This window comes from Coloeus monedula (assembly GCF_965178545.1).
Source record: "Coloeus monedula genome assembly, chromosome: 14".
Taxonomy (NCBI): Eukaryota; Metazoa; Chordata; class Aves; order Passeriformes; family Corvidae; genus Coloeus; species Coloeus monedula.
In genome coordinates this window covers 10,834,320-10,849,020 of record NC_138794.1, presented here as the reverse complement: position 1 = coordinate 10,849,020, position 14,701 = coordinate 10,834,320, and the positions used below count along the sequence as shown (strand labels likewise).

Genomic DNA, 14,701 nt, shown 5'->3' with positions numbered 1-14,701 from the left:
GCTGACACAGACACTCCACAGCTACCTGGGAAGTGAAAGGAAAGGAAAGGAACCTTTCTGTGAACATTTCTGGTGCTGACACAGTGTACTGGGACAACCTCTGCAGTCCCAGTACCAAAGCATTGCTCGTGCTGGGGTTTCTGCTGAGGCACACACCTGAAAGATCCTGCAAGGCTTGGGAACCAAAGGCTGCAGAGGAGGAGTTCTGAGATAACTAAAGTTTGGAGAATTGGGTCCGAAATCTTGTAACCAAAAGTCATCCCATCCTTCAGTGACCGGAAAACAGAACTTGGATCCAAACTGCTGCAGGCACCAATATAGCACAGGTGGGAGAAAAACCCCAAAAAGTCAATGGTAATTTTCAGAAAGGATGTGTGCTCGCATTTGGGGATAAGAGGAGGCAATTTTTGACTTAGGATCCTTGGGAAGGCCTGATTTATGGTGTTAAAAGGGCACCACTCACCTTCTCTAGTCACCTATGAAAAGTGCCTCATGCTAGTCGTTTTTGCTTTCCTCTTTGCAAAGCTGTGCCTTGCCATTTTCAGATGAGAATAGTTAGAAAAGAAGAAATGCCTATTGCTAAACATGCTCAGGTATGAGATCTGACATTGTTTATATTGCCCCCAAAGCAAATATTCCCTAGTGTTTGGATACAACCAGGCAAGAGTCTTGCCTAGAGATTTTACATGCTGGTTATCCTGTCCTGAAGTAGAAATAAATTACAGACAAATTTCCAGGGCAGTGTAAAGGGAGGAGAAAGGCAGGTCTGGAGGATGTTTTTCTCTTCCACAGTTGCTGTCAGCTTTTTCCCTAGCAGTCCAGGAGGTCTGTGAGTTATTCAAGAAAAGGGAGAGAACTGGAGAGTGGGAGTAGGACATGCTGTGCAAACACAGCGCCCACATTTTTGAAGGTGTGTGCTTTGCAATGGGTAATTTGCTCCTTTATTGTCTGCAGAATAACAGCAGTGACAGCATTGACTTTCTCTAATGAACAGCTGCTCAGTGCTAGGATCTATTCCCAGAGGAGGCTAGCAGGGATGAATAAGGTTTCATGCTCCTCCTCCAGAGAGGGTGAGAAAGTTTGCAGAACAGAAGATTGTTGCTTGATTGTTGGAGATCTCCAAATCATGACCTGCTGAGAGCTGAATGTGTCGCCATGCAAGTCATGCTTAACCTTCCAGCACTTTTGCCGAGGCAGGGTGTTCATGGAATCGGGAGAGAGGTGTTAGTTCCCATCCAAGAAATCATCCTCTTGTCACTGCAAGCGACCATCACAAATTGGCTGAACAAAAAGTGTTTTCCTCCTGTTGCACTGCCTGAATTCTTTGCTGATACTCTACACTAACAAGAGCAGGGAGACGGGAGAGGATCGCTCTTGAATTATGGACGCATTAGAGACAGAGCCAAGTTATGAACTCTAGGAGCTGGAAATCATGGATGGATGTTATAACTCAAGCCATAAGCTGAAATAAACATTTTGAGCTTTGTCCCAAGCAGCTCCCCTTGGTGCCTCCCTTGACATCCCTGCTCAGAGTTCACCTTCGCTGTGAAATGACTCAATTGGATTTGAGATCAGGCAGCCTTGGGAGTGGACTGAGGTGCGTCTGGCCACTCACTCACAGGTTTCCTGTTCTCCCCTCTCCATCTCCTTTTGGGTTTACAGCACACATGGTCATAACTGCTTTGTTGTATATCCTCTGTGCCTTGCCTGAACGCAGCTCCAGGCACTGAGGGATGCCTGTGAGAGCAGTGGTACCACCAAGTTGAGCACCCAAGTTTGGCTAATCTCTCCTGTCTCATGATAGGAAAGTAGAAAAACACTTAAACTGAGAAGTCCTCTGTAGTGAGTAATTTGGAAACAGTAAACTGTAGGCAATATATCGAAATATTTCTGCAGCTGATTGGTAAGTCTGGTCTCTTGGTCTGTGGTAGCACTTTTGTTGTCTCCCAATGCAGGGGTTAATGAACTGTGCAGGAAAGGAGCTGCCTTCTCAAACTCCTTCAATGCCCCAAGAATTTCCTTCAGTTCTCCCTCAGTACTCCCAGTGATCCCAGAGCCATTCCTGGCACCCCATAGGTGTTTTCTCCAGTAAAAGAGGGTAAAATTGATCCATCTGGTTCAGAAGGGCAGAAAGTCCACAAAGGCCTCAATGGTGGCAAGTTTTGATGTGAATCCATGGGTTGTGCCTTGGGCTGTGCAAAGCTTTTGCCTGGAGCAGCTCTGCTGCTTGGAGAGACAAAACAAAGCTGGCAGAGGGGGAGAAATCTCAAAGCCCAAGTTTTAAATAACAGCTCTATGAAAGCTTTTAATGCCTCAGAGCGGCCAGCACAGTGCAGATGCATTCAGTGACCTGTTTTGTTCAGGCAGTGAAAGACGTCTTGGAAACTTCAGCTCTTTTTTTCCTTTGGTTCTGACAGTATTCCCTGACAATTTTCACCTGAAATTGTCTTAATGGCAGTGGAGACAAAAACCCTCACATTGGTTTTACTCTTTGATGTGTGTTGGAATCCCCTGTGTGGAAGTTTTCCTGGTTAGCTGAGTACTGTTCTTGGGAGCTCCTCAATGGAACACAGTTTGTAGGAGTGAACTTGCGATCCATTGTGTCCAACCAGCCTAGAGAGGTGACAAGGGAAAAATGTGCTCCGAGTGGGCTCAGTTTGAAGAGAAACTTGACTTGTGGACTTGGTCTGAGAGACCCACAATGGAATACAAAGCTGGAGAGAAATGTGTTTGTGTGAGCAAGAAGTGTAAGGGGCATTCATCCATGCACACACCCAGGAATGCACTGGGAAAGCAAGCAGAGCTGTTTATGTTTGTAATATAATTTTCAGTAATAATCAGTTGTGGGGGCTGGACTATTATGTTTTCCCAAAAGTTTTTCAAGGCTGGAACTCCATTAAAACCCTTCTCCTAGTGACTGACAGCACTACCAGGCAGCTGTCAGGGACCAAGTGACATGGGACAAGTGCCTTCAGGTGAAGCTTCTATAACCTGTGAAGTGCCTTTGCCAGTCAGCACCTGGGGCCATGCACCTGATGGAACAGATGAGTGTTTAAGTCAGGTTGAGGAGCTTTCTCTCTTTCTCTGCCTTAAGCTTGGTAGAGATCTGCTTGGAAATCTGGCAGGGAATATATTACCATCTGGCCGGTGTTATTTTTTTACTCTAGATTTATTTTTTCCCCCAGCAGTGCAGAAAAGGACAGCTTTTTGCACGCAGGCATGTCTCAGCCATGTCCTGCCCAGCAGGTATGTGGCAGCTGGTGGTGTTGGGTAAAGAATCTCACTCCCATGGTAGGCTGGAAGTCTTACCATGGATATTCCTGCTCCCAGAATGTGGGGTGTCAGCTGCTGCCCTGTTCGTTTTCATCAGAAGCTGCCATGGCCCTGCAGGCGATGACCAGTGGGCAGATTTGGCTTGCTGAGCCCTGTGCAGGGTGAGCTGGGCCTGAGCCTGGGCTGTGTGGAGATGTGTGACCTCATCCAGCCTTGCTCAGCACAGAGCAGCTCCTCACCTGGGTCCTTTGTACCACTTTTCCCAGCTTGCTCATCACAACTTACTGGGTTCTCCAGAGTCTTTCCAGCACTGTGGCCTTCCCTGCAACGTCTGCTGTAAAACCCTTTTCCTTTGTTTCTGATGCTTTTTCATGTGTTTCCTTCCAGATCCTGGCTGGAAGGCTCCTTGTTCTTCCTCTGACGTTGCCTCATCCCTCTGTGCCATATGGGGTAGAGGTCTCGCACTAACAATGTGCAGAGCAGCCTCACCCATGCAGCTGGGCCTCACTGGAGTCCCTGTGCTCAGTTCTTGTGCAGGACTAATGATTACTTGTGGATTTTAGTGCTTTGTTGAACTGGAGCTGGAGTTAAAAGATAGTTGCTGTCCCAGAGAGCCTTGAGTTTCTCTGATCCTTGAGCTTACGTGCCTGGAAGCTCTCGTGCCAGTTTTTCCATTACGCCCATTTTCTGTCTCAGTCGTTCAGAGTGACCAGGATTTTGATCTGTTTGTCAGTGAATTCTCGGAATCCATATTTTCTGTGTTTTCTTCCAGTCCATTTGCTGTCCCCCAAGTTGTCCTCCTGCAGCCAGGCGTGCTGTCTGTGAGGCTGAAGGTGTCTGTGGATGTGGATGATGGGAGCAGCAGGGGATGTGACAGAGCAAAGCCCTGGCCAGCCCAGGAGACTGGGTTTGCCTGTCCACACCAGCCCCTCTGTGTAGGGTACTCGTTCCACTGGAAGGAGGACAGCTGGTCTGGCTCTTCCCTGCCCCAGGGCAGCTCCTCTTGCTGGTGTTTGCCCAGGGCTGGGGTTGGAGGTCAGCATGGTCCAGCCACTGCCCCAGGTCAAGCACTGTGGGTGCTCCTCGGTCTCTGCTTCCATCTGCTGGACAAGCACTGGCTCCTGCTCGCTCCCGGTTTCCCTTGGTGCCTCCTTTTGACTGTGCTCATGTAATACTAGAGATGGAAATCCCTTTCACGCACGTATGGACTGCAAGAACATTTCAGTGTGGAACCAACTCTTTGGCAAGACTGCCCTGCTTAGATTGACTGGCACTGAGCCTGGGGCTGGGCTGAGCACAGCACATTCAGTGCAGCCCTATGTGGCCTGCTGCCATGCAGGCAGCTCTGCCTGTGAGGCTGAAGCTCCTCTGGTTTATACCCCCAAGGAATTCAGATATGAGTGAGTTGTTTGGATGCCACATGAATGGCCCTTGAGGGTCTCCAGAATTGACCAGAGCAGGTGCTAGAGGACAGCATGTTAAAAAACTGGGCAGGGAGGACATGGTGCTTTCCTTGGACATCTCCCTGAGCATCTGACAGTCAGGGTCCCAGTCAGGAACATTTTGGGCTGGCAACAGTAATGATATCATATTTAATAGTCCTGGTAAATGTGTCCTTTATGAGCTTGTCTGAATCTCTTGGGTTTTGAACTCTGCAGCATCTTGATACACTGAGTTCAGAAAGGTCCTGCTTTTATTTGTTTGAGACCTGCTGCCAATAACTTTCATTGCAGGCCTAAGTGTTACTGGTACTACGTGACTCCTCTACAGTTACTTCTCCCTTCATGAGAACAACAACAAAAGTGTCCCCCAGAGTTAGAGGTATTTGAGAGAGCTGGAGGAACTGGTGAGGGTCATGAACAGTTTGGTCTGCTCAAGTGCTCCACTTGTTTTCATCTGACAACAGAAATTTGGCTGCTGCAAAGGCATTTCCTTAACCTTCCCTTAACCTCTGCTCAGCAGTGGGCAGACACAGGCAGAAGGATCATTTCAAACAGAATATCCCCATCCCATTCTCAAGGCATTGTGCAATGCAGCCTGGAGACCTTCCTGTAAACCTTGCTTGATTTAAGTGTTGGCTCTTGGTCTGTGCACGTCCAAGCTACACACCATTGTCTCCTCCAGATGTGCTATGACTGATCAGTCTTTGTGCCTTCAGGTGAAGGTCAGGACACAGCCATGACCTCTCTGTGTTGCAGTTTACAGTCCAGCATCTGGCTGTTAGAATTTCTTTAGCCAAGTGACTGGATTTTTTCTGAGCTGCTCCAATGCCTTGGCGAAGGGTGAGTTTTGGTGTTCCTCTGAGGACAGCAGTGTCTTGTTTCATCTAATGAACGAACATCCACATAGCAACAGTTCATGAAGGTGCTGGGTTGAAACTCTGTTTATTTTCCATGCGAAAATCCTGACATTAATTTTTACTAGGGCCAGCATGATTAGAGTAAATCTGCAGGGCAAATTGTTCATTTCCTCAGTAAAAATATTGTAGTTGTGTAAAAGCAAGACCTGTTTTTCTCCCCCAACCAGGCATAAGCCGTTTCCACACATGAGACTGCCCAGGGAAGCACAGCTGGGGAGCCAGGGCTCTACATGCTCTTTTTTTCCAGGAACTTGGAAGGACAGACTTCTCTTTTCATTTTTGACATTAGGTTCCCAGCCAGCAGGAGGAGATGTCACCATTGTCGCCGCTCCAGAGAACACCACGGTGGTGGCCGGGGAGAGCGTGGTGATGGAGTGTATGGCAGCTGCTGATCCCACCCCGTTTGTCTCCTGGATACGACAAGGTGAGTATGAGGGGCAGGACTAAATTTTCGTTGTCCATAGGAACCTGTGGATACTACATTCTAAAAATCTATTAGAAGTGGAGAAATCTGGGACAGGAAGGGTGCTTGTAACATCAATACCTAATGACACAGGTGGTGTCACAGTGTGGGATGTCCTTGCTGAAGTGGAATTATTAATTAAATCTTGAAGGTTACAAAGCACGCATTTCAATTTATAGTTGTTTGACCTGTGCCTGGATGCCTTTTGATCTAAATTAGTCTTTCTTGTGTGAACTGGAGCAGTAAAGGTAATGAGATGGGGTCAGGTGCCACTCCTCCCCGCACTCCAAGGTTACTGGGGATTCTGTGGAATCTGCCATTGCACTGGAGAAATAGCTTGTATTATCTTGCAGGATTATAAAACTTGATAAGATCTGTTAATCCTGTTACTGGGAGGTTTTTGTTCAATGGAAGGATCAAGGAGCTGCTTAGGTCTTGTCAGAGGTGTATGAATGAGCCAGGCTGTCAGATGTTACCCAGGGCTGATAGCCAAAGTCACGAGTTGGATGCCTCTGTCACTTCACTGAGAGTCACATCCATCAGGTGTGTTTCAGAGGCACTGACTGAAGACATTCTCGGCTCAGAGGTTGATTCTCCCCCAGAAAAGGCTCTCAGCCATTTTCATAAATCCGGGTCACAATTTAAGACTTCTCTCCCCTGTAACCATTTATTGTGGACGGTTTTCAGCCCAGATTTGTCCACAGGTGGTGATTTTAGCATATAAAAGTACTTCCTCTTCCCCACAAAAAAGGAGCAAAAAAACCTTGGAGGATAACACTTTGGAAATCAAATGAGCAAGGATTAAATGTTATGGCAGAAATGTTTCTAGTTTATTCCATGCACTTCACAATTACAAATGCTCAGCATTCCCGTGCTAGATCACTTACTGCTTTACTGTAAGCTGCTGATGCCCATGGTAAAATAGATATTATTAGAGCTAATTATCATTATGAAAGTTTTTTGTAAGGAAGGAAGACAAGGGTGGAGGGGGGAAGGACTGGTGAACTAGTTCTTTCCATGCTTTATTTTGAAGCGTTTGCTTGGTCCCAATCTCCTTCCTTGTACGGACTCCTCAATTTAAAAGGATGGACTAACAGTGCAAGTCATTCTGAGTTACACAAGTTTCTTTCCAAGCCTTCATTAAGGAGCAGGCTGGGTTACTGGACCATCAGTCGTGTGGGGAACACCAAGGATGTACGTCCAGGTTGCCAGTTTGGCTCTTGCCAGCCTTGGTGGTGTCAGCTAATTGCTACCATCTGGAGTCAGTTTTCCAACCAACTGCTCCAGTGCAAACGGGGTGTGCAAATTGTCTGCTCTGAGTGTGCAGCCACTGAACAGTGAGACCATCTGAAGACCCCCAAAATGCAGGGAGGGGGCAGAGGATCTGCTCTGAGCCACATTCCCTGCTGGTAGCGCTAAGACAGCGCAGCTGCTTGCAGTGGAGGTGGGGATTTTGTCCTGTGTGAGATCCAGGCTCAGCTGAAGCTGGAGAGGTTAAGGCAGGCAGTGCTGAAGTGGTGCTTCTGCAGGTGGAGAGGGACAAGGTCTGGTGGTGCACAGGTACTGCACAAATTAGCTGGTTCTCCCCGTCTTCAAATTTGTGCCAGACCTCCGTTCCAAGGCTTTCCTCAGCTTGTCCCCAGCTCTTGACTCTGTCTCCCACACTCATTCAGAGGTACCAGCGCCATACCCCCGAGTTTCTCACCTCAGAGTGATGCTGAGAATATGCAGTGCCCAGCACCAGCCTCTGCTCTGTCTGTGATCCTGAGGAGCCCAGGGCTACTTGAAGTTGTTAGAAGGACATCTTGGCTTCTGGCCAGTAATATGGAGCTGCCCTCTCCTCCTTCCCTACTCAGCAGTGCTGAGCACTCAGCCTGGAGAATAGGGAGAAGGCAGCTCATGGCCCATGTCTCTGACATAAACACCAGAGTCCCGGGGAGAGCCAGGTGTCTTTCTGACACTTCACAACCAAGCTGTGAACAAGGAGTGAATCAGGAAGCTCAGTAAATCTGGGTTCACATCCAGGACACAGAGGAGGAGGAACCCCTGAGTTGTCAGTGATTCAGCTGTCTTGCTGACATTGCATGAATGAGTGAGGGGTGGAGGTCTGTGTGTTTGTGATTGGGGTCAGCAGGCTGATCCAGCAGCTTTTCCAAACCGTGTGTTAGCACAGCTTTCCTGTGAATGTGCTATTCCTAGGGCTCTCATTGCAGGCACACCCTAGGCATCAGAGACTGTTCTGATCCAAACCAGAACTTTTTGGATTACAGGCTAAACTAAGCCTTGAGCCAATGTTGGCTTGAGCTGGCTGTCAAGCACTGAGGATTGTCCCTGCAGGAATCCTCCTCTGGGCTGGTATTTGGGGTTCTCTCCACTCCCCAGCTGTGAGTCTGGTGTTGTTTACAGGGCCTCATAAAGGGCAGCCTGGGGCTCCCTCCCACACTGGTGCATGTTTCTTCCTGCAGATGGAAAGTCCATTTCCACAGATGTGATTGTGCTGGGCCGGACAAATCTCCTCATTCCTTCCAGCCAGCCCCATCACTCCGGGGTGTACGTCTGCCGAGCCAACAAACCCCAAACCAGGCAGTTTGTTACTGCCGCAGCTGAGCTCCGTGTCCTCGGTGAGTAGAGAACAGGCAAATTCTCAGGTAGAAATGCTGACTAGGTTGCTGTGGATTGGATGGTCCAACATCCGGCAGATCCCCAAGGGTTGTGGCCTTTGTGGCCTGTGCTGGTTAAGATGGGAGCCAGGTTAGAGCCAAGAGGGCCGGGTTGGGATAGCTCTCAGTGGGAGTGTCGCCTCTTGGAAGTTGGAGTTTAGTTCCTGGTATTTACTGAACCATTTTATGCCTTATTCTTGTTCTCCAGGGTTCCCCCTTGGAAATCTCTATCAGCAATTAACTTTCAGTATTGTGGAATCCAGCAGGGAGAACAGCCTAGGATCAGGGAATGCAGCACATGATTGATACAGAATTTATTTTTCCTTTTGGACAGAGTCTAAATTAAGCCTCTAGAGTCTGCCTGGCAAATCCTATCTTGTAAGCAAAGCTGCTACTGAATAAAACATAGCACCAAGTGGGGAGGAGAAGGGATTTGCTTTGCTATCTTTTCCTCCTCCTTCCCGCATTAATTTGTCCTCTCTCCTCCCAGCTACTCCCAGCATCTCCCAAGCTCCTGAAACCATCTCCCGCACCCGAGCCAGCACGGCCAGGTTTGTGTGCAAGGCAGAGGGAGAGCCAGCCCCCACCATCCACTGGCTGAAGAATGGGGAGCCCATCCTCTCCAACGGGCGCGTGAAGGTGCAGAGCAGCGGCAGCCTTGTCATCAACCAGATTGGCCTGGAGGATGCTGGCTACTACCAGTGCATGGCTGAGAACAGCCTGGGCATGGCCTGTGCCACTGCCAAACTCTCGGTGATCGTGCGGGAGGGTTTGCCCAGTGCTCCCAAGAAGGTGTCAGCTGTGTCCCTCTCCAGCACCACCGTTCTCGTGTCCTGGGAGCGGCCGGAGTACAACAGCGAGCAGATCATTGGCTTCTCCTTGCACTACCAGCGGGCTGTGGGTAGGTGTCACCTTCCTGAGCAGCACAGCTGTGTCAAAGGTACAAGGCACAGGTTGACCTTCTTTTCCAGCTAGTGACAAGTGTGAGGCAATTGCCTTTTCATTGCAGGTAAAGGAATTTTCTTGTGGAGTCAGCATCCGCCGGTGACAGTGCCTGTGGATTAGCCAATATATTCTAACTTGTTGATTGGCAGTAGTGTGTCCACATAGCTGAGTTGTCTGGATTCTATGGGACCAGCCACTGCTGATTTTATACATATTGATTTTGTATGCATAGAGTGGGATTACTAACAGTGGTATTGACCAGCTGCATTGTGTACAGGGGGAATTGCTAAATTATCCACACCCAGAATATGCAGTGAGGCACTTGGCTCTCTTGGGGTCTGTCTTCCCAAACAGCCAGCAAGCCAATGCTCCTGCTGAACTGTTGCCAGAACTCCTCTGAAAATTAAGCTGGTAACTGCAGCTGCTTCAGCATGGATTAAGGAGTTTGAGTCAAAATGGAGACATTAACATTGAGGCATTGGAGTTTCTGCCCAAAGAAATCATGTAAGAGATGAGGCTGTGCAGATGCTGGGGAAATTGGAGAAGACATAGTGATTTTTAAAGTGGATTTAGTCTGTGGACCTTGTGAAGTAAGTGACTTTTTGAGGAGTGTCTTGGCAGTTCACTTGACCTGCTGATCAGTGTTTCCTTGGCTCTAGGAACAGATAATGTGGAATACCAGTTTGCTGTCAATAACGACACCACTGAGCTGCAAGTCAAGGACCTGGAACCCAACACCAACTATGTCTTCTACGTGGTTGCATATTCCCATCTTGGAGCCAGCCGGACATCCTCTTCCATCGTTGTCCAGACCCTGGAGGACGGTGCGTTGAATTAGATGGGTACTGGTGCCTGGAAAATGTTCCTGGCCTGGTTCATGGTGAGCACTGAATGTGCTATGGAGAGTAGCAGCAGCTCCTAGAAACCTAAATCTGCACCTTGGTCTCATCATCAGCTTGGGTGATAAAGGTTATGTAAATAACCTGGCTGATGGTGGGGCCCATGAAAATCCTTCGGGAGTTGCAGTCAGCTCCTAAGGGCTTTCACGTAACCCACGTGATATTGCTCCAGGCTTGACTCTGGGCCAGACTGGATTTTAACTCAGAAGACACATCTATTGAAGTTTTTAAGGGTGGAAGCAGTCTTAAGGTCAGATCCCTTAAGAGCCAGTAGTTTGTGTCAATATTACCATTTATCACATAGCGTGTTGTGAGCATAAAGGCGGAGTGCCAGAAGCACAGCTGCCCAACGGGAGGCCATGCACAGCTTTCGGCAGGCTGCAGGACAGAGGCAAGCAGAGATGGTTTTGGCAGACCTCATGTGCTTTATGTGCTTTTAATGCTCCTGACGTAGTGACCTGCGTGGTCCCATGTGTGTGTCTGAAGCCTGAAAGACTGAGTTGAAAGCATGAAAGCTGCCTGCAGCCCAGAGCTGTGGTTCTCAAGGGAATGAGGATTCCCAGGCTGCAGTTCGGATCTGTGAGCCATTTGCTTTCATGTCTCCTTTGTGCCCTGCAGTACAGCACAGGCTGAGAGCTGATGTGTGCCCCCCTGCCCAGTTTGCCCTAGACATGGGTTCCTTGGAGCAGTGTGGCTGGGGCCAGCAGGCTCTGGTCAGCCTGAAAGTGGAACAGTTCATCATCTCCCCTCCCCAGATACCCCTGATGGGCTGTGGGGTGTTGGTTCCCCCGGGACACCAAGTCACCAGTGGCTGTGGCAGAGCCAAGGTAGTGGCCTCCAACCAGCTCAGAGAGCTGCCAGAGATGTGTTGAGGTCTTGCTCTGGTCTTTGCTGACTTCTCTTGGTTCTTTATCCAGTTCCCAGTGCAGCCCCTCAGCTGTCCCTGTCGAGCATGACTCCTGGTGACATCCGTGTGATGTGGCTGCCTCCTCCTCCCGAGCTGAGTAATGGCAAGATAACCAAGTACAAGATTGACTACTGCACCCTCAAGGAAGGTGAGGGAAACACTACTGGGGAGTTGTGTCCTCTTCTCCAGTGGTGTTAACAACCTGTGATGTGGAGGGGAGGTGGTGCAAGGCTGAAAATAGAGGCACCCCTTCTACCCAAGGGAGGAGAACTCTTTCATAGCCTGACTCTGTCTGGTGGTCATGGCAACGCTACTCACACCACCTCGAGGTGTCTTTTCCTGTGATTGTGGAGGAGCTGTGTCCCCAGGAGAATGGCCTGACCCATGTTTGCGCTGTCCCAGGAATGTCTGCATGAGCAGCCCTTCACTGCCATCTGCACTGTGTGTGTTTTGGGGGAAGAGCTTTATGCTGCTTGGGGAAGAGGGGTAAATGCTTTCAATTTCCTTAAAATGGAGTCTAATCAAAGTGGTCCTTGTGGAAAAAAAAACAAATATCCTGGCCAGGTTGTGTTACTCTATTGCCGAGTTTTATCCAATTTTATTTACTTTGTCAGACACGCTAAGCAGGGTTCAGCCCGGATGGTAACATTTACCTCTGCTGGATGTGACTGTTCCAATTCCACGTGTGCTTGCTTTGCAAATCCTTCTGGGTATTTGCTCTTAAAACTGTCAAAGCTCTGCAGCTTCTCACTTCCCAGGGTCATGATTTCTTCCTGAGAGGGGGATGCGAGTGTGATGAGGTGCTGGACATGTTCCCATGTATTTGAGCTGGATTAGTAGTCTGTGCTGTGACTCCTGGCTCTGGTTCTTTTGCCTTGAGCCTGCACATGGCTCAGTGGCATCGTAAAACCTTGGAAACACTTGCAATCCAGGGATCACACTCAGCAGTACGCTGTTACATAGCATGGACAGCGCTCCTGACTGAGTTAACGCCAATGGAATCTGAAATCAAGACCTCCGCATACTCTAAACAGACTGCATGAATCTTCAGCAAAACCAGTTAGTTGATACACTGAAAATCCCAGGCTACTCTCAGTTTAGATTTCCTGTTACCTCCCTTATGAACTTGGGTGGGCTGAAGAGGGAGCAGTAAAACCTCTGTCTGGTGTGGATGAGGGTGTGAATTTTGCAGAAAGGGCTGCTGGACAGTTCTGGCTCACATTAAGGTGAGGGTTTAAGTACAGCAGTGAGAAGCATTGGAACATCCCATCAGCTCCCATTAGCTGTGTTCATGTCCCACCATCACGTCATCAGAGCAAGGTTTCTGACAGCTCCCTCTGGGCAGGCTCTGTGGTGTTAAGGCAACCTGCAGTTTGGAACGTGATGAAGGGAATTGTCAGTCAGAGTATCAGCTCTGCCCAGCCTTTAGTTCTGTTTTTCCTGGTGGCATAAGACTGCTCTGGGCAAAGCCAAGCCAGCCCAGGCTGTGCAGACCACAAGGGGGTAACAAGGCTTGTGGTTGCTCAGCTGTACTTCCCTTTGGCTGGGAAATCCCTGTTTTCAGTGGTGTCCCCTTGGTTCCAGCAGATCAGGTCACCTCCATTGAAGTGGGTGGAAATGAGACCCAGATCACCCTCTACTCGCTCCATCCCAACAAAGTGTACAAAGTTCGGATTGCAGCCAGCACCAGTGTGGGATATGGGGCCCCTTCCGAGTGGACCCAGCATCGGACTCCTGACAGAGACAACCAGACACATGGTAGGAGGCTGGGGAATGCCTGGGATTTGGGGCAGGGTGTGGGGAACTTAAGGCATTTTCAGAGATACTTGCTTTCCTTTGGGTATTACAACCATTGGTTTTTGTGAGACCAAAGTGCTCACCTTTACCTTGCTGCTCAGCAGCCCCTGTACATCTCACTGCTTGCCTGGGCAGTGGGGCTTTGCACCCTCCATGTGCAGCTGTGAAAGTTCTTAAAAAAAAAAAGCAAGCAAACAAACAGAACTCCAGATCCCAATATTATGACATTTGGGAGTGAATAGACAATTCTGCCAAACAGAAACGAGCCCATGCCAGACTCCAGTAGTGGTTAAAGATGGTGATACCTCAGAATACATTGGGAAACCCCCATAGTGGCTTTGTGACATTGTTGTTTCCTGTATCACCCAGCTGGGAAAGTCAGTGGTAGAGTGTGACTGTCCCACTCTCCACTGTCGGGGAGTGGAGACATCCCACTCAGGGCAGCCTTTTCCTCACACTCTTCCCCCACTACTGAGGACAGGGAGGATTCAGTAGACCAGGGAAATGGAGTCATGTGGCTGAATGTTTTTCTCTTGTCTTTTTCTTTCAGTCCCATTTGCCCCAACAGAATTAAAAGTCCGAGCGAAGATGGAGTCTCTCTTGATAACGTGGCAGCCTCCAGCCAACCATGCCCAGATATCTGGATACAAGCTCTACTACAGAGAGGTGGGCCCAGAGGAGTCCAGTGATGAGAGCCCTTTGGATGGTGCTGAAGATGAGAGCTGGGATGTAGGACCCATAAAACTAAAGAAGAAAGTGAAGCAGTATGAGCTGACTCGACTAGGTTAGCTGGCTGCATCTTCCTAGCATTTGGTGTGGAAACCCAGGGCCTGTCTCTTGCACTTAGTAGCATCCCAGGATGCTCCCAAGAGGCTCAGTTGTTTGCTTGACTGGAGATACATAGGGCCAGGACCATCTGAGGTTTTTTAAGAGCATCCAAAATCCTTTCTGGAGTGGGGCTCTTGAGGCTTGTGTTGAGCAGTATCAAAAGCACAGAAATTTCTGATGCCAATTAAGCAGGGATTTTAACCAAGGGTTACCAATATACTTAGTATATGCTAACAAGTGGTTCTTAATTAATTAGTTTTTTTATTGTGTCACTATAAAGAGTGCCGAGATTGAAATCTCCAGTCAGTACAATGGTCTCTCCTTCCCGGTCTGTTTCTAAGGAGCTCCATAATTGCGTGGTGTTTGAAATCTCTCTGTATTAAAGCACAGAGACGGGATAATTCCCAGCATACTAATTTTAGCCCATTATTCTCCTCTACCTCCCACTAAGGGAAAAGGGATGGAAGAGTGAGTGTCCATGACTGGAGAACATCTGAACAGCAGTGAGACCTGCCTGCCTGGCTCACTGCGCTTGGCATTTCCCACAAGGGATTATGTTCCTAACATCTG

At 48.8% G+C, this 14,701-nt stretch overlaps 1 protein-coding gene across 1 annotated transcript in view; it reads left to right on the top strand.

Moving 5' to 3' along the window:
* Positions 1-14,701, top strand: part of IGDCC4 (immunoglobulin superfamily DCC subclass member 4) — a gene marked incomplete at both ends in the record, with an annotated part of 84,197 nt that overhangs the window by 52,531 nt on the left and 16,965 nt on the right. Inside the window, 7 exons of the mRNA XM_082290599.1 lie at positions 5,922-6,056; positions 8,561-8,716; positions 9,246-9,656; positions 10,360-10,524; positions 11,517-11,654; positions 13,091-13,264; positions 13,854-14,087. Of these exons, the coding sequence (XP_082146725.1) occupies positions 5,922-6,056; positions 8,561-8,716; positions 9,246-9,656; positions 10,360-10,524; positions 11,517-11,654; positions 13,091-13,264; positions 13,854-14,087 (1,413 nt within the window). The remainder of the gene's footprint in view (positions 1-5,921; positions 6,057-8,560; positions 8,717-9,245; positions 9,657-10,359; positions 10,525-11,516; positions 11,655-13,090; positions 13,265-13,853; positions 14,088-14,701) is intronic.